The sequence below is a fragment of the Sus scrofa genome, chromosome 14 (assembly GCF_000003025.6).
Source record: "Sus scrofa isolate TJ Tabasco breed Duroc chromosome 14, Sscrofa11.1, whole genome shotgun sequence".
Taxonomy (NCBI): Eukaryota; Metazoa; Chordata; class Mammalia; order Artiodactyla; family Suidae; genus Sus; species Sus scrofa.
The window spans coordinates 105,915,188-105,935,092 of NC_010456.5; the positions used below are offsets into that span (position 1 = coordinate 105,915,188).

At 35.3% G+C, this 19,905-nt stretch overlaps 2 protein-coding genes across 9 annotated transcripts in view; one reads left to right on the top strand and one right to left on the bottom strand.

Annotated features, from left to right (window-relative positions):
- Window positions 1-4,799, top strand: part of TBC1D12 (TBC1 domain family member 12) — a 113,603-nt gene extending 108,804 nt beyond the window's left edge. For all 7 annotated transcript variants that reach the window (XM_005657433.3, XM_021074011.1, XM_021074013.1 and 4 more), the window contains 3 exons: window positions 108-217; window positions 1,955-2,213; window positions 2,994-4,799. In XM_005657433.3, coding sequence (XP_005657490.1) covers window positions 108-217; window positions 1,955-2,213; window positions 2,994-3,062 — 438 coding nt within the window. In that variant the 3' untranslated portion in view covers window positions 3,063-4,799. The remainder of the gene's footprint in view (window positions 1-107; window positions 218-1,954; window positions 2,214-2,993) is intronic.
- HELLS (helicase, lymphoid-specific) overlaps window positions 8,540-19,905 on the bottom strand; it is a 43,277-nt gene continuing 31,911 nt past the window's right edge. For both annotated transcript variants that reach the window (XR_002338907.1, XM_003359300.4), the window contains exons 18-22: window positions 19,009-19,125; window positions 18,311-18,470; window positions 14,991-15,087; window positions 14,832-14,908; window positions 8,540-9,903 (exon numbers count right to left, since the gene is read on the bottom strand). Coding sequence is in view for 1 of the 2 variants with exons in the window: in XM_003359300.4 (XP_003359348.1) it covers window positions 9,809-9,903; window positions 14,832-14,908; window positions 14,991-15,087; window positions 18,311-18,470; window positions 19,009-19,125 (546 nt within the window). In the remaining variant the exon portion in view is untranslated. The remainder of the gene's footprint in view (window positions 9,904-14,831; window positions 14,909-14,990; window positions 15,088-18,310; window positions 18,471-19,008; window positions 19,126-19,905) is intronic.

Genomic DNA, 19,905 nt, shown 5'->3' on the forward strand with positions numbered 1-19,905 from the left:
GGAAGGAGGTGCTAAGCAAGATCTTCTATTAATTTATGATTAACAATTTAATTTCTCTATTTCTAGAGTATATTCTTAAATAATTTCGTTGAAATTTCTATCTTTAGATGCTGAAATATTTTGCAACGTTTGAAGTATTTTTTGAAGAAAATCTCTCCAAACTATTTCTTCATTTCAAATCTTATAGTCTTACACCAGATATATACTTGATAGACTGGTAAGTCACAACAAACATAAAATATGATAATTAAAAGGCATCAGTGTAACTTTTGCCTGTTTTAGGAACTAGAGTAAATCTTATGCACAGGATCGTACCTATAAAAGAACTCTATCCTTACATATAGAGAAACTCTCATATTTTTGTGGGGAGACATTTGATTAAGAGTGTGCCTACGCCACAGCCATAGCAACTCGGGATCCACCACAGCTCATGTCAATGCCAGATCCTTAACCACTGTGCGAGGCCTGGGATTGAACCTGCATCCTTATGGATACTAGTCAGGTTGTTACTGCTGAGCCACAACAGGAACTCCTATTTAGGCTTAAAAAAACTAAATTATTTTTCAGTGTATTCTCTTCCATTCCCATGTGCATCATTAGAGTTCCTCTGAGTAGGCGCCAAGATCATGGGAAGAAGGGTTTTACATTATGAGACCCAGAGAACCAAGATCAAATACTAAGTCTGCAAAAATGGGGGAAAAAAACCATCCACAATTGTTTATCTTAAAGAGTGTGAACATAAGGCAAAACAGGATCACTGTTGATAAAACGAACAGGATGGAATTAATACCAAGTGAGGACTGTGTCCTGGAAAATGCCTAGGCACTCCTGGTACCCTTTCTCGTTTTTTAACAGTGAGTTGGTATTCTTTGTACTACCGAGAGAATGCTTTTTGTTATACAGTTAATTATGTGTGTATAATTTAAGAAGCAGACATGGACTTTTGTTTCACTGCCTCTGTTGAGCACACTATAACATACAAATCCCAGAATCAGTGGTGCACAAAGAGGAATAAATGTCAGTGCTAAAGAGCATTTCTCTTTTTTTTTGGCGAGAGAGCCTGTAGTTCCCTTGCTCACATTTTATTGGCACCACCTCAGATAAACAGTCTGTGTAAAAAATGTGTACCTGCTTTGCCAAAGCAACATCAGAAGGCATTTTCTAGCACCCCTTCTCCTATGCCAATTAGAGTGCCACCCCAGAGTACCACTGGTTAAAGACGTACACAATCAGACAGTGTCAGAAGGGATGGGAAAGACCATTTTGGTGATTCTGATGGACGGTATACATGCTCCAAAAGTAGTAAGTAAAAATTGGTGAAGGGAAAACAGACAGGGATGTTTGTGGAAAGAAGAAAAGAGAGAAAGAAGTCAGACTTTATGGTTTTACATTTAGGTTAGTAAAATATGGTACTTCATTTCCTCATATAATAATAAGTAACTTTTATTGATCATTTCCTATGTGCCAGGCACTATGCTAAGCGCTTTTCATTTATTAACTCCTTTAATTTTCAAAATGATCTTCAGAGTTAGTTTTATTATCTTTGTTTACTAAAGAAGAAACTGAGGCATAAAAACGATAAGTATCTTACTCAAGGTAATACAGCCAATAAATTGCAAATCTAAGATTCAAACTCAGGTATTCTAGTTTCAGAGCCCATATCCTTAACCACAAGCTTACTCTGCCACTCTGGTTTACATGAGGCCGTATCTCTACTTCATGTTGTAAATGAACGTACTTCTGTTATTTATTACTTAATTTCCCACCACTCAAGTTCTTTGAAGTACGAAGCCAGTGCTAAAGAGCATTTCTCTTTTTTTTTTTGGTGAGAGAGCCTGTAGTTCCCTTGCTTTCTTAGCCCTAATTAAGCACTGTTCTTTTTAAATAGAGATGCTTAATGAGTGAATGAATACATGAATGAAAAATTTCAGTAACTTTTCCCCCTTAATTTTAGGATTTTCACGCTATATAGCAAGTCACTACCACTTGATCTGGCCTGTCGAGTCTGGGATGTATTTTGCAGAGATGGGGAGGAATTTTTATTTAGGACTGGACTAGGAATCCTCCGATTATATGAAGATATTCTCCTGAAGATGGACTTTATTCATATAGCACAGTTTCTAACTAAATTGCCAGAAGATATCACGTCAGAAAAGCTGTTCAGCTGTATTGCAGCCATTCAAATGCAGAATAGTACCAAAAAATGGACTCAGGTAGAGTGACATTTTCCTACTTGTAACAGATGCGTTAAAACAGTTTATGTCTTGTTAAAAAAAGTTACGTATTTCTCAAATGTTAGTACTTAAGAAAAACTTTGAAAAATAATTTTTTACTTTGCAAAAAAAACAGATAGCTCCTCTTTCACCTCTTCAGATCAATGGCTTTATTTTTACGTAAGTCTAGTAATATTTTATGAGTTTAGTGAAGTACAGCCTACAATAGTCATGTATTTGCCAAGGCAATTATATATTACCTTGGTACTTTAAATAGATAGCAGTTGTATTTAAACACCTGATGTGTACTAAGGATTTGCAGTAGAAAGAATACAGTATATGATCCTGATTTTTAGTTGCTCAGTATTGTTAGAAGCAAATGTATTAGCAGTCTAAGTTAAAAGACTTAAAAAAATAGTGTGAATACTTGCTCCATGAATGATAGACAGTACACATTATTAGCTCACAGTTTTACTGCTTATGAAAATGAAAATATAAGAATATTAGTCCAGAAAATGTTTTGTTATCTAATAACTTTAGAATGTTTGAAAAATAAATAAAATAGGATATATGCCATGTGATGAAAACTGGAGTTTAATTATACATTATAAAATTGGGTTGAAATGAACAAGAGGATTTGAAAATGGCAGCCTTTCAGAGGACAATTCTGTGTCCTTTATGTACTAAAGCTAAACATGAAAGTTAATAAGCTATAGTTTTTACAATATCTTTAATCTGCATGGTAGTTTTTTTGACGATTAATGTTTATATAATTTCCAGGTCTTTGCATCTGTGATGAAGGATATTAAAGAAGGAGACAAGAATAATAGTCCTGCTCTGAAAAGCTAATCTTCAAAATTAACAGACTAATTCCAGTATAAAAAATGTTTTTTGATAAAAGTTTTTTGTTTTCTATTAAAAAGCATGGAAGAAAATGTTGAAGTTAAAAGAATCAAGACATGGAAAACTGCTGATTTTGAATTCCATGGCTGAAGTAAATGATAACCTATTTGACAGTATTAATAAAGTATTTTATAGGGTGAGCCATTTTACAAAGGAAAAAGTTTAAATGGCTAGATCATACTCCATAATTTGGAGGTAACAGTTTAATGCAATAAATTTTTTTAACAGCTTTGGATACAGTTCAAATTTTTACATCTTTTTTTTTTTTTTAAACCAATTAGTATAAAGGCATTTTGGAGGTCACAACAGGATTGTTAGATACTACTTTAACTTCCAAATTACTGTTTGAAGTAAATAGTGCTGATCAGTTCTGAACTTTTGAAGGTATTATAGACCATGAACAAACACCTTTGATATTAGCTATGTCACTGAAGTTGTGTATCTTCACTCACAGGATTGGGCAAATTTGGGTTATGTGGAAACTGGAAATATTAGTGGGAGTTTGTTTAGCATTTGTTTAAATGTTTTCCACAGTATCATGTCTATTTGTTTTTGAAGGAAAATTGTTTTTTTCTTTAAGGAATTCCTATCAGTCAGAGCATTTTAGCCTGTTTCTAGTCTAAGAAATTATGTGGTAATTTAAGAAAGCTGATAGAAAGTTCTTTGCACTTTAATGGACTGAAGATTTTTTTGGTGAGAGTTAAGTCCATAAAAATAAATGAGGTTTTTCACAGGTAAGAGTAAAAAGTAATGAATTCTGAGAGTTCTTAAATAGCACACTACTTGGCAAGACTTTAAATTTGTTAAAATTCTTTCACTGTTTGTTAGAAACAACTTGTAAATTCCAGTTTGAAGTTTGAAATCTTAATATGTGGTTAAGTCCATGACTTGTAAAACACTGAGTAACTTTCTAATCAATGGAAATAATAGTGCAAGAAAAAAGAAAATTTTTTTTCTAGTAAGTCTAACTTTGATGATGTAGTGGATAAAAGAATGATTAATTATTGGTAAGTTGACATTGAATTTAATTCTTGAGCCAGAGGTAAATCACTTGAATATTATGAGTGGTATCTGTGTAACCTATTTGGTTAATAATTAGATTTATAGTGTGCTTTTTTATGTTGCAGTTTGGATTAAAACCCTTAAGCACACCATTTCTCTTGGTGGTATATAGTCTTCAAACTAACAAGCCTGAGAATCTTGTTAGTGACTGCCTCTTTAGGAGTATGGGACCAGACGGTACCCATGTATTTTTACCCCATGGGTCATTCTAGACTAGGGACCACTTAAGGAACCCTCAGAAGCTAACTCCTATCATAGGAGCTTGCTTAGTGCAAACTAGTAGTGTAATAAAATATTGAGGGGGAGTACCCAGGGTGTTAATAGATTTTAGAATGACATTTTAACTCTGGTAACTATTTCTTTGGCTTGGTGACCTTGATAGAGGGATTGTAACCCCTGGAAATAATCTCATTGAGGTTAGACCACCTGCCTAAATTTAATCTTACTTTTGTGTATTTCTTTCCTGAGTTGGACTTAAGTTACTGTATTTTCTCATTTTTATTACTGTACAGTTTCTTTACCTTTCTAGTACAAATGTGTATATAAGATGTAAATATAAGGAATTCACTAAAAACCACTATTAACAATGATTCTGTAAATAAAATCTGTAAGCAGAGCAACTACTTGAAATGAGTCGTTACTTTGGGGATATTTAACTACATGTGGAGATAAAAAGGAATAAACTTTTTGCCACATTTCTCTTCTTAGGGTACACTAGGCCTTCAACCTCCTGAGACTGACAAGACTAGCAGCTAGAATATCGTACTATATGTTCCCATCAACTCCGTTTAAGGCACTATGAAGGTACTCATTATTCACATGTCACTGTGACAGGTTTTTTTGGTTAAAGTATATTTTCAGCTAAAAAATAACTTTTCCTAAGAGCCTCAAGATAATGTGAAATTTCAAGATAATGCGAAATTTAATAAGGCGTTTGCATTTGTTTACTTAATTATTTCTTACTTCCCTCTCCTGTTAGCCTAGGTCTAGAATGTATTATTTAAATGCTACTGGAAGACTGTAGTAATTAGAATAGTTTTCTAAAGTCAAATTTCCTATCAGTTTTTGCTAATTTCTTCTTTTAATGGCCATACCTGTGGCATATGGAAGTTCCTGGGCCAGAGATGCCAGTGATCTTTTAACCCACTGCACCCTGATGGGGTCTGAACCTGTCCCTCTTCAGGAACCAGAGCTGCTCGTCTGATTCTTAACCCACAGCAGGGACTCGTTTTGCTCTTTTCTCTTGCAGTGATAACCTTCCTATGTAATGTTATGTTTCTGATGTACAGCAAAGTGACTTATACGTGTGTGTGTATATATATATATTTTCAGGTTCTTTTCCATTACAGATCACTACACGATATTGAATAGTTTCTTTTGCTATATAGTAAGTCCTTGTTTATCTGTTTTATATATAGTAGTATTGTATCTCAAACACGTAATTTACCCTCCCCATTCCTGTTTGGAACCATAAGTTTGTTTTCTATGTCTGAGTCTGTTTTCCATTTTGTAAGTAAGTTTGCTTGTATCACTTTTTTCTATATTCCACATAGAAATGATATGTATTTGTCTTTCTTTTTTTGACTTATTTCCCTTAGTATAATCTCTAGGTCCATTCATGTTTCATGTTGATACAATGGCATTATCTCATTCTTTTTTTATGGTTGAGTAAATTCCATTGTATGTGTGTGCACACATAACACACCACATCTTTATCCATTCGTCTACTGATGGGCATTTAGATTGCCTCCGTGTCTTGGATATTGTAAATAGTGCTGCAAAGGAACATCAGGGTGCATGTTATCTTTTCAAAACAATTTTCTGTGGATATATGCCTAGCAGTAGGATTGCTAGCTCATATGGTAACTATTTTTAGTTTAGTTTTTAAAGGAACCATTCCAAACTATTTTCCATAGTGGCTACAACAATTTAAATTCCCACCGTGTATGAGGGCTCCCTTTCTCCACACTTTCCCACATTTGTAGACTTTTTTTTTTTTTTTTTTTGCCATCTTGCAGCATATGGAATCCCCAGGCCAGGGATCAGATCCAAGCTGCAGTCTCAACCTAAGTCCCAGCAACCCACTGTTCCAGGCTAGGGATCAAACCTGCATCCCAGCACTCTGAAGATACTGCCAATCCCATTGCACCACAGTGGGAACTCCTATTTGTAGACTTTTTAATGATGGCCATACTGACCAGTATGAGGTGAAACCTCATTGCAGTTTTGTGTTTCACTAAAAATCACCAATGATGATCATCTTTTCATGTGCCTATTGGCCATCTCTGTGTCTTTGGAGAAATGTCTATTTAGGTTTTCTGCCCATTTTTTGATTGGGTTATTTTGTTGAGTTGTATAAACTGTGTAATTTGGGAATTAAGCTCTTGTCCGTCACATTGTTTGCAAATATTTTCTCCCAGTCCTAGGTTGTCTTTGTTTTCATTTGCTGTGCAAAAGCTTCTAAGTTTGATCAGATCCAATTGTTTACTTTTGCTTTTATTCCTATTATCTTTAGAGACTGATATAAGAAAACGTGATTTTTATCAGATGTTTTTCCTATGGCAAATTTTGCTTCCCTACCATAGTAAAATAATTAAATTGGATTTCAGTAATTCACAGCATTTAAAAAGGAAAATTAAGTTGTTTTAAAAAATACTTAGTTCCCCTTGTGGCTTAGTGGAAACAAACCTGACTAGTATCCATTTGGGTCCCTGACCTCACCCAATGTTAAGGATCCGGTGTTGCCATGAGCTTTATCTGTGGTGTAGGCCAGCAGCTGCAGCTCTAATTTGACCCCTAGCCCATGAACTTCCATATGCTGCAGGTGCAGCCCTAAAAAGCAAAAAAAAAAAACCCAAAAAACACCAAAAAACACACAAAACCTCCACAGGCCGAGGGGGGGCCAAAAAAGAAAGAAAAAACATGTAACAAACACACTGCAGAATGGCCATGAAAAACTCTTTGAATAATAAATGCTAGAGATAGGATGGAAAACAGCAAACCTTCATACATTGTTGATAGGAATGTGAACTGGTGCAACCATTATGGAACAGAATTTTCCATCAGGAGGTTTCTCAAAAACACTAAAAGTTATCATATCATCCAGCGAAACTACACCTGTCATATCTACGGTAAAGACAAAAACTCTGATTCGAAAAGATACTTATAGGGTAGGATTATTAACTAGGAGGGAAGAAAGCCTTCTGAAAAGAAATACCTCATCTTAACCTGAACAGTAGTTACAACTGGATACGCAAAACTATGAAGTGCTCAGTTTTCTTTGTTGAGATGTTACAGCTCAGTAAGAAATAAAAATTAAACTCACCCGTTTCTGTAAGAACTATGCTATTTTAATATTTAACTTTTTTTTTTTTTTTTTTGTCTTTTTAGGGCTGCGCCCTCGGTATATAGAAGTTCCCAAGCTAGGGATCAAATTGGAGCAAAAGCTGCTGGCCTACACTACACCACAGCCTCAGCAACCTGGGATCCAAACCATGTCTGCAATTTACACCACAGCTCATGGCAACGCTGGATCCTTAACCCACTGAGTAAAGCCAGGAATTGAATCCACATCCCTGAACAAGATGGGTTCGTTACTGCTAAGCCAGGATGGGAACTCCCATATTTCTTTCACTTTTTAAAGCTAAGAAATGAAATCTTCATCTGACCGCCTTAATAGCATGGGTGGTGGTGGTGAGTACTGAGAACAAAGAGGCAGGCACACATAATTATTTTATAGATGTTCTGAAATAACTTAAAGAGGAACACTCATATAATCCTTCCTTGCCCCCACTATCAAAGAGCTCTTCAGGTGGTAACACTGAAGCAAACAGTGAAGGACAGAGAGGAAACTTAAAAGGACACTCAGGAAGAACTAAAGAATACACAGAGATGTGACTTGGGGGCCAATCTGCACATTGATCTAACTGAAGACAGAAGACTTGCAAAAGGGAGATCAAGAAAAATGATGGACAATTTATCTTTTAGGGCTGCATTTCTCTTTTGGAACCTGCAGACATAGCTCAGGAATTTGAGTTTTCAAATGTGTATTCATTTCAATCAGATCCAAACAAAATGTGTAACAAGAACATTCTAGATCATGTAAGTGACCAACCATTATATAATCAAGTATAGCTGCCTATAATTAAGTGTTCATACTTTCAAATTATATTGGTACCAAGTAACACCTAAGAGACAGCATTTTTATTTTGTCTGGCCACCATCTGCTTGGCACCGTTTTTGAACTTATGTCTTAGATATGCACAAGAGAACAGCATGACAGCATGTGGTAACTTTAACCTTAGTTTACCACATCTAAGCCAAAAATAAAATCCTGAGAAACATTTGTTTTTACAATTCACTTAAAAAAATTTCAATTTTTAATCAAATCTGTTCAGAGGTACAATCATTACCAAAATTAGGGATGTAAAACATGTGTAATGGAAAGACAAGCTTCACTAGATTTTGGCATGTTACCTCTTCTCTGAAGGCAGCAGCAGTGGTAAACCAAATTATAAAATTAACGGATTCCAGAGAAATAAAGACCAAAAGATAATACTTAATTTTTCTCATAAATATGATTCCTTAGGCCTGACTTTTATAACCATAATCAATGGTAAAGTATTAATAAACACAATATGTTATTTGTGAAGATGTGTTGACTAAAAAAATTTTCTTCTGAGTCCTAGGTTCCATCACCCTAAGGCCGAGAGAATCTGAACTCCATCTGAATATACATGGCAGCAAGATAAACAACCTACACACAAGCGTTCCTTGCAGGGACCATTCAGTATTTCTCTTCCTCAGTCTCATATACCCACACTGTCTATGTTGTTCCCATTTGGGCCTTTCTGCTCCTCTAGTATGGATTTGTGTTATTTATATCATAAGTCTTATTTTGGCCCCTTCCTGACATAAATTTTTAGAGCATCTTCTCTCTTGTTCTGTTCTCATTTTGCATGACACACTGCCACTTCTGTCAGGTCTTTTTTCAAGAATCTACAATTTCTTCCAGTACTCTGTATTAATCCAATGTCCTGTTCAAATCTTTTTATGACATAAGCATATGGTACTAATGAACAAAATCAAGTTTCCATAATAATGTTGAATCACAATGCCAGGCAACACTTTTTTCTGAGCCCTTAATTTTCTTAAAAAAAAAAAAAATCATCTGATAGCAAACATTTATTTGGCAAACTATTTTATAGAAATAGACCTTAAAATCAAACCATTTTTTATTAAACAATAGAAAGTATAATCCCAATCTTTCCCCCATTAAAGCCTACTCCATAACTGAAGTACCAAAAACCCATAAACTGTACTGCTAAAAGCGGGGTGGGGGAAAGATATTAAACTTCCACAGGAAGACTGTATAAATCCGGTAGTGGTTAAGTACACATCAGTCTGTACCCAAGAGTACTACAGTCTGAAAAATTAACTGAAAATCTAAATTTCCTACAAATATATCTTTGTTCTTAATAAGGCTCAGAAAATTATGCAATGGTACAAAATTATATTATGTAAACTGATATAATCAAAAAAGACGACTGAAAAGTCTGGATTTCAAAACCAGAACAGGTAAATCACAGGATGTAAACAAGAACCTTTTGAAGACATTCTTTAGCTCCAATTTAAAACAAACAATCAGGACTGGAATCTTCAGAATTTTCCAGTATCTTGAAAATCCCCATCTTCTCTTTAATTGGTCCCGAGGCATTCATTTGATCTAAGAGAAAAATACATAAACGAGTGCTTATTCTTTTTTAACAGATAAGAACTTAAAAGAGATGTCCAATATGTTTTTGTGAGGAGTCATCTGTCCAAAATTTTCCAGCCCACAGAAATGGGGGCCACTTTAGCAAGAAAGTACATTCCTCTTATTACAACCAGACCTGGCCTCCAAGAACAAACACACCCAACATCAAGTTTGCTAATCAATATCACTTCTGCTGAATTTAAGATACAGAGGTGTAGAACAATTAACAGAGCAATCTGAATTCTGTTCTCAGAGATTTTTTTTTCCCAAGAGCACAATCTTGGTTTAAAAGTGGGAAAACAAGACAGTATGAAGATGAATCTTTGCACACGCTCCCATAGCTAGTATGCAGCCCTTTACATTTTTGTCAATATGATAGCTACTGAAATGAAATTGCTACTGGTTTTAATCTGCATACTGATTTCTATATTCACTGGATTTTTCTCTCTGGTAATCTGCTACTCTTAAGTTATCCAGTTTTCTTGTTAGTTACCTAAATACAATAACCATTTCCTGTGTCTGTGTGCTATATGCTGCAGATAAGTGTGGTTTGTCTCTTATCTGTTTATGGTATTGTGGGTGTTTACAAAAGTCCTTTTTTACAGTTTCTTTTTCCAGCCACACCTGCAGCATATGGAAGTTTCTGGACCAGTAATCAAATGTGAGCTACATCTGTGAACCTCTGCCACAGCTCAGGTAATGCCAAACCTTAACCCACTGCACCAGGCCAAGGATCAAACTGGCAATGCCACACAGAGAAGCCAGAAAGAACACTAACCTACTGTGCCACAATGGGAACTCCTACAGAAGTCTTTAACTCAAAAGTCTTAAATATAACTTTTTAATTACATCTTAATACCTTATTTATTTTGTTCTTCAAAATTGTCTTGACTCTTGGCCCTTTACCACTCCATATAAATTTTAAAAATACCCTATCAGAGCTCTACAAAAAGTCATAATGAGATTTTAATTAAAAGATCAATGTAAGAAATACAAGTTAATTTGGGGATTACAGAGTTTTTTTAATATTAAACATTCATACCCATGAATAGTTTATATCCATACACTTATTCAGTTCTGTTATGGTCCTTTAATGTTTCCTAATTTTTTTTTCAAGGCCTTAAAGAAATTATTATTTGCTTTTTAGGGCCACACCTGCAGCATAAGGAAGTTCCCAGGCTAGAGGTCGAATTGGAGCTGTAGCTGCTGGCCTATGCCACAGCCACAGCCACAACAGATCCTTAACCCACTGAGCAAGGCTAGGGGTTGAACCTGCATCCTCATGAATGCTAGTCAGATTCATTTCTGCTGAGCCATGACAGAAACTCCAAGAAATTATTGCATTTAATTCTAGGTATGTTATAGTTTTGTAGGTGGTGTAAGTACCTCATTTTCTAAACAATTATCACTAATGTACATACTATTAGTTTATATCAAACTTCTTAAATTCTTTTAGATTCCCTTAGAATTTCTTTGGAGATAATTATAACCATCTGCTAAAGCAACAATAAAACTATTTTTCCTATTTTTATTGTCTTATAGCTTTAGTTAGGACTTCCTTATACATTGCATTATGTTGTACAGTGTATAATGGGAATGAGAGCTATTGCCTATGATATTTGTTGATTTTCTTAGTAATTTACTAGATGAATGCATTTTGTCAGATTAAGAACATTGAACATTCTTTTCTATGTCAGATCTAAGAATTATGAGGGTGGGTCCTCTCACTGTGGCATCTTGGGAGCTCTAAGACTCAGGTTCCATCTCCCACAGTGGGGTGAGGATCTGCTGTCAACCCAGCTGTGGCTTGGGTCACAACTGTGGCTCAGGATCAGATCACTGGCCCAGGGGCTCCATATGCCAAGAAGCAGCCAAAAGTGCAAAAGAAAAGAATTATGTGTGGTTATGATAGTATGTCAAATGGGTTTTTATTAACCAGTTCTCCATTTATTAATGTGAAATTGTCTATGCTGCTGATTTTTATTTAGTAAGATTAAGATTTGACCATAATGCTTATGATAGTATGTCAAGTGGGTTTTTATTATCTAGTTCTCCATTTATTAAATTAATGTGAAATTGTCTATGCTGTTGATTTTTATTTAATAAGATTAAGATTTGACCATAATGCTTTATCTTCATCTCTTTATCTTTTCCCTAAACTGTATGAAAATTAAAATTCACATAAACATGCAAAGAACTGAGAATTGCTAAAACCAATTTAAAAAAGAGAGCAATATTGGAGGATTCACTCTTCACAATTTCAAAACTCAACATAGAGCAGTATTAATCTTAAGACAGTACAGTAAGGGCATAGGATTAAGAAAGAGATTAACAGGAATAGGACAGCACTGAGAGTACAGAAACACATTTAAAGTTAACTGATTTCCAACAAAGGTCCCAAGGAAATTCAAAATGGAAAGAATAATCTTTTCAATAAATTGTGCTGGGACAATTGGACAACATGCAAAAAAAATTCAGACCTTTATCTCATACCCTACACAAAAATTTACCGAAATATGAGGCTGTAAAACTTTTTTTTTTTTTTTGGTCTTTTTAGGGCCACACCAACAGCATATGGAGGTTCCCAGACTAGGGGTCGAATTGGGGCTATAGCTGCCGGCCTATACCAGAGCCACAGCAACACCAGATCTGAACCACGTCTGTGACCTACACCATAGCTCACGTCTACACCGGATCCTTAACCCACTGAGTGAGGCCAGGGGTTGAACCCATAACCTCATGGTTCTTAGTCAGATTCATTTCTGCTGTGCCACTCTTAAAAGAGGAGTTTCCACTGGGCACAGCAGGTTAAGGATTCAACGTTGTCTCTGTAGCAAGTCTTCCGTCCCTGGCCCAGTGCAGTGAGTTAAGGATGCAACATTGCTGCAGCTGTTGAAGAGGTGGTAGCTGTGGCTGGGATTCGATCCCTGGCTTGGGAACTTCCATATGCCTGAGGTAGCAGCAAAAAAAGAAATTCTTAAAGGAAAACATCCCAACCTTGCTAGGCAAATATTACTTAGGACACCAAAATCATAATAACAACAACAAAAAAAATGGAACTACATAAAATTTTCTTCTTTTGTTCTTTAAAAGACACAAAGAAAGTACTACAATAAGCCAGACTGGGAGGAAATATTTTTAGAATGTATCATCTGAGGGGACACTTGTATCTAGAATATATAAAGAATTCTTTCAACTCAGTAAGAAGATAGCATACTTTTAAAAGAATTGAGGAGTTCCTGTCGTGGCGCAGTGGTTAACGAATCCGACTAGGAACCATGAGGTTGTGGGTTCAATCCCTGCCCTTGCTCAGTGGGTTAAGGATCTGGCGTTGCCGCAAGCTGTGGTGTAGGTTGCAGATGCGGCTCGGATCCCGCGTTGCTGTGGCTCTGGCGTAGGCCAGTGGCTCCAGCTCTGATTCGACCCCTAGCCTGGGAACCTCCATATGCCACGGGAGCAGCCCAAGAAATAGCTAAAAAAAAAAAAGACACACACACAAAAAAGAATTATTTGAAACTAAGTTGATATCATGGCACTAGACCCACTGCTGTGATGGTTTTTAACAATCAGATCACTGCTCCCTAAAAAGGGTCCTACTTTGTAAATTTTTTTCTTATTTCCATGGATTAAAGATTCCTACTATCACTAATATCAAGCCACTAACAAACAGCACTGCTGAATGCAGCTGGGAAAAGATTCACAGAAACACCATTATTTCCACCCTACAGATTCAACACATAAGTAATCAAGAGCAAAAATACTGTAATATGTCATAAAATAGTAAACGATGTGTTTTAAATATTTGGATTCAAAGTAATTTATCGTCACCATTTTAGGCATCTACACAGCTTACAAGTGATACATAAACAATTTATCCTGCCTCATCTGTATAGACTATATCTCAGAGTACCAGAGAGTTGACATAGGAAAGTTATAATAGACTAATTCCAGCTAACAGAATGACAGAACAAGAAAAATAGCCATTTTGCAACACTTAAAAAAAAAAAAAAAAAAGGTTCAAAATCATAACCAATGAATACTAAAGCCATCAGGTTAAATAAAAGATCAGGAGTTCCCTGGTGGTGCAGCAGGTAAAGGATCTGGTGTTGTCACTGCTGTGGTGTGGATTTGATCCCTGGCCCAGGAAGACATGCCAAGGACAAGACAAAAAAAAAAGTCAACAGGAAGTTTTATGAATAGCAGCAGTCTGAATCAGCTGATCAAACAATCTTAGCTAACTAAAAATAAGAAACCCAGACTGATGCATCTCTTGATATGATTTAAAATGAGAACAAAGCAGTGGTATTTCCTAATCTAATTAAGCCTATAGAGCTATTTACATAGCTATTTATCACTTTTCAGAAAATAAGTAGATTGAAGAACAAGTCAAAAGACTGTAAGGTGGGTGGGAGGGAATCAGCCAATTCTGGAATGCAGGTCATTTTATAGGACAAATAACTCAGGTTCTCTAGTAAATCAATGGCATGGAAAAACAAAATTAAGGAGGGTGTTACAGAAGAAACAGAAGAAAACAAACAGTGAAATCTGGATCCTGAGTCTAACTGTGAAAAGATTTGAGACAAATGGAGTATGGATATGAATTGGGTATTAAATGATATTTAAGGTTTTAGGGCCAACGCTCTTAAATGTAATAATGACATTGTGGCTATGCTTAAAAACAGATGTTCTTCTCAGTAAAAGATACCCAGAAAGTCGCTATGGGTAAAATGTCATCAATTAAAGATTCTGATTAAAGAAAATGGCAAGGAAACAAAACTGGCTAAATGGTGTGAGCTGTTACAGCACAATGAATTGTGTGTACAGGGGTACATTATACTATTTTCTCTACTTCTGTGTATGTTTCAAAGTTTCCATAAAAGTTTCCATGAGATACTTACCAATGAGATCACTTCGATCTAACAACAACTCCAGATCTTTATCACTAATAACTTTCTCTCTTGATCCTTTTACTTCCCTATAAGAAAACAAAATATTCAGTTCTCTATGATAAATCAAAACTATGAATTATATTTTTCTTAAATTAAAAAAAATCTCACCTTTCATAATCTCTAGATTTTAATAATTCCATTAATTCCTTAGGGTCTAAAAAGTTCTTAGATTGATTTAATCCAGACTGACCACCTTTAAAATGATCTAGAAAAAAATGTCAAGAAATTCAAAACACTCAGAATTGCTTTTAAAGCCAAAATGCAATACATTGCAAACCAAGCAGGATGCCTTACATTAAAAAGGACAGACAAACCAACTGTTTAGGAAGAAAAGCAACTCCAATTCTCCTAAGTTTCTGGAGGGAGTGTCAAATGGTATGGCCACCTGGGGAAAAGTCTGGTAGCTTTCTATAGGTAAACACTCACCCTAAGACCAAGAACAAATCAATAGTGTTCTCACCAATACTTGTACAAGGCAAGTTATTCATAAGAACTAAAATCTGGAAACACCCAGGGACACGGCGAAAAATAAATGAATGAAAAATAAAACGTGGACAAATTAAAGATAAACTTTAATTTAAACCAAATTCAACAGACAAAATAGAATTTACTTCATCATTCAAATACTTAAAAGCAGCATGGATGAAAATTTTTTAATTTGCAGAAAATCTTATTAAAATCAAATTCTTCTCCCCCCCCCCACAATGGAAATTTTAGCTATAATCTGAATGTTCCTAAAATTTATCTAAAACCTAATCCATTATTTCCCTCAAAACCAGATAGATACTGGATAAAATAGTTACAAATAAAGAAGTAGCATAAAACAAAGTGATGGTGATTTCAACATTACAGATATTTCTCTAGGCTTCAAACTCATATAAGGTGATTTTCAGTTTTTCTTAAGTTAGCTATCAAGACATTTATCTTAAGAGAATTTGACATTAAAATAACAAAAGCAGAACTCTAAAATTCTCATGGAACAGAATATAAAACACCAATGCCTCACCCACCTCACTTCCCTATTCCTTAAATCTATTTCTAGATGAAAAAGATTCCTGTGTTTTTAATACACCATTATTTAAACTATAAAAAGGGCATACTGGAGTCAAATATTTTTTGAAATAGTGATTTCAACAAAGTAAACATCTTATAGCACTACTTCAATATAACTATGTATTCAATATACCTCTATATAGTAAATATACTAATATTTAAGATATTTTACTTGCAAGAAGAGGCTTGGAAATTTTCTTTAAGCATTTTGGCAGGCAAATCCCTAACATTAACAAGAACAATAGTGAAAAGCTGAAAGCCTGTCCTCAAAAATCAGGAACAAGACAAGCACGCCTACTTTTACCATTTGTATTTGCACAGTATTGGAAGACCCAGCCACAGTAATCAGACAATAAATGAAAGGCATCCAAAATGGAAGGGAATAAGTACAACTGTCTTTATTTTCAGATGCCATGATACTATATCAAAAAAAAAAAAAAAAAAAAAAAAACCTAAAGTCTCCACAAAAAACTGTTATAAATAAATAAATTCAGCAAAGTTCAGGATACAAGGTTAATACATATAGGAATAGGAATCAATTGTTTCCTTGCACTAATAATGAACTATCAGCAGAAATGTAAAAAAAAAAAAAAATCCTATTTAAAATCAAATGAAGAATGAAATAGCCAGGAATACACTTAACCAAGGAAGTGAAAGATCTATACTCTGAAAACTATTATAAACACTGAAGAAATGAACTGTAGATGAAACAAAGAAATGAACAGATATCCTATGTTCTCAGATTGCAAGATTTAATACTATTAAAATGTCCCTAATACCCAAAGCAATCTACAAGATTTCATACAATCCCTACCAAAACACCCATGACACTTTTTACAGAACAAAGAATCCTCACATTTGTATAGAACCACAAAAGACCCCGAATAACAACAGCAATCTTTAGGGGGGGAAAAAAAAGGGAACAAAGCTGGAGGAATCAGTCTCCCTGACTTTAGACAATACTACAAAGTTATAGCAATCAAAACAGCATGGCGCTGGTACAAAAACAGACGTATAGAGCAATGTAACAGAACAAAGAGCACATAAGTAAATCCATGGAACTTATGGTCAATTAATCTACAACAAAGTAGGCAAAAATGTGCAATGAAGAAAAGCCAGTGTCTTCAAAAAGCTAGATGGCTACATGTAAAAGAATAACTAGAACATTTTCTCACATTTCTCATATACAAAAATAAACTCAAAATAAACTAAAGACCTAGACTGAGACCTGAAACCATCAAACTCCTACAAGAAAATACAGGCAATGCATTTTTTAACACTGGTCTTACCAACATTTTTTAGATCTGTCTCCTCAGGCAAGAGAAACAAAAGCAAAAAATAAACAAATGAGACCTATTCAACATAATGGTTCTGGACCTAGAGGGTATATGCTTAGTGAAACAAGGTAGATAAAAGAAATACTGTATTTATCATTTATATATGAAATCTAAAAAAATAAACCAATGAATATTACAAAAGCAGCTCACAGATATAAAGAACAAGCTAGTGGTTAGTGATAAGAGATAAGGGGTAGGGTCAGAATGCAGTAGAGGATTAAGAGATAAAAACCATTATGTATAAAATAAGCAAGCAACAAGGAGGTATTTATTACACAGCATAGAGAAATAGTCATTATTTTTTAATAACCCTAAATGGAGTATAACCTATAAAAATTGTGAATCACTATGTTATACCCCTAAAACATATAATATTATAAATCAGCTATACTTCAATTAAAAAAAAATAAAACTTTTTTTAAAAAATGAGAAACAGATAAGCAGTAGTATTAAATTAAATCCCCATGACAGAGTTTAGGATATGGCACTTTAAAAATATACCCGAGGAGTTCCCGTCGTGGTGCAGTGGTTAACGAATCCGACTAGGAACCATGATGTTGCGGGTTCGGTCCCTGCCCTTGCTCAGTGGGTTAATGATCCGGCGTTGCCCTGAGCTGTGGTGTAGGTTGCAGATGCGGCTCGGATCTCAAGTTGCTGTGGCTCTGGCGTAGGCCGGTGGCTACAGCTCCGATTCGACCCCTAGCCTGGGAACCTCCATATGCCATGGGAGCGGCCCAAAGAAATAGCAAAAAGACAAAAAAAAATAAAATAAAAAATAAAAAAATAAAAATAAAAATATACCTGATACCTGTCTCTGCCCCAGTGCACCTCATTTGAGACAATTGCTAATGTTTTTCTTTCTCTTATGTCTATGGTCACACCAACTCAGTTTAGGTCTTCACAGTTTCAAATTACCCCCCTCCCTATTTAAATCCTGAGCTGATTTTTTTATAAATAAAAATAACAATTGCTATTTACAAAATTTACAACACACAATAGAAAAACTGAAGCAAAAAAGTTATACAAAATGTTGTTTACTTTTGTGGATGATCAACTTTTCCAATTTTCTTTTAGCAGCTGCTCTTTCCACAATTTTCTGATCAATAGTATTTGCTGTAACAAGACGATATACAACAACTGGCTTTGTTTGACCAATTCTATGACATCTATCCTGGGCCTGAAGATCAGACTGGGGATTCTTAAAGTTAAAAAAACAAACAAAAAAACAACATTTAACAGTTTAAAATCATTTAAACTCATAACTATGTGGGTAAAACTCAAAAAGCATGATCCAATTAGCATCTTTTAAACAGTGCCTTAACTCAATTTAGACTTCTAGAGTGACTTCAGTGATAATGTATGTTCAAGGCTTTACACACTGGGAATTCCTGTCCTGGTGCAGCAGAAAGGAATCCGACTAGGAACCATGAAGTTATAGGTTTGATCCCTGGCCTCACTCAGTGGGTTAAGGGTCTGGCGTTGCTGTGGCTTTGGCGTAGGCGGCAGCAACATCTCCAATTAGACCCCTAGCCTGGGAACCTCCATATGCCGCCAGTGGAGCCCTGAAGGACAAAAGACAAAAAATAAAGTCTTTACACACTGGACACGTGACAAAGAAACGATTCTTGTCTTAAAGAGGATAACTTTTCAAAATAGATTATGAAATTGCAAAGTGTGCAAGATTAAAAAATTCAAAATGAAAATATAATCACTATATTGCTACTCTTACAACTTACCCAATCACTATCATAAATGATAACGGTATCAGCTGCAGTCAAATTAATGCCCAGGCCACCTGCTCGTGTACTCACTAAAAAGATAAACACATCTGGATCTGTGTTGAAGCTGTGCATCTAAAAGCAAAAGGAATATAAATAAACACAAGGAATTAAGAAAGAAACTGTTCCTGCTTTGGAATGTGGATATAGTGCTGCACACTAAACGTTTACCATCAAAGGAAAAGGGAGGCCAGTTGTGTGCCAAGGGATATAATAAGTCAGCATTCTTCGCACTGGGTATGAATTCGCACGGGACTTTGGATATGGAATAAATAAGTACTAGAACCTCAGAACCATAAATTCAGTAATGGCCAATTGGGTGGAAAAAGAAAATTCTCAAAGGATTCACTTTCTAGGTTACAAAAAATCATCATCATGCCTACTGCCCAAAGGCTCCAAGAGGCACTGACTTTCAGAGAGCTTAAGACTGAGTAGCTCAGGCCAGTCATAAGGGTGCTCCATGCCTATGTGACTGACCCCCGTTAAAACCTGGGACACCAAAGCTTAGGTGAGTTCCCTGGCTTACTTCACATGTGTTGCCACAAACTGTTGCTATGAGAATTAAGTGCTATTTCTATGACTCCACTGAAAGTTCACATCTAGTTTCTTTTGGAGTTCATCCTTTGTCAATTTTGTCTTTGCTGATTTTAACCTGTATCCTTTCACTGTAATAAACTGTAACCAGAAAGAAAGAAGTGAGGAGGATAGAGGAAATAAACTTTAATCAAAAAGATCAAGGGAAATGTTTTTAATTACAAGTATTAAAGCATATCCTGGAGTTCCCGTTGTCGGTAATGAACCCAACTAGTATCTATGAGGATGCATGTTTGATCCCTGGCCTCCACTCAGCAGATA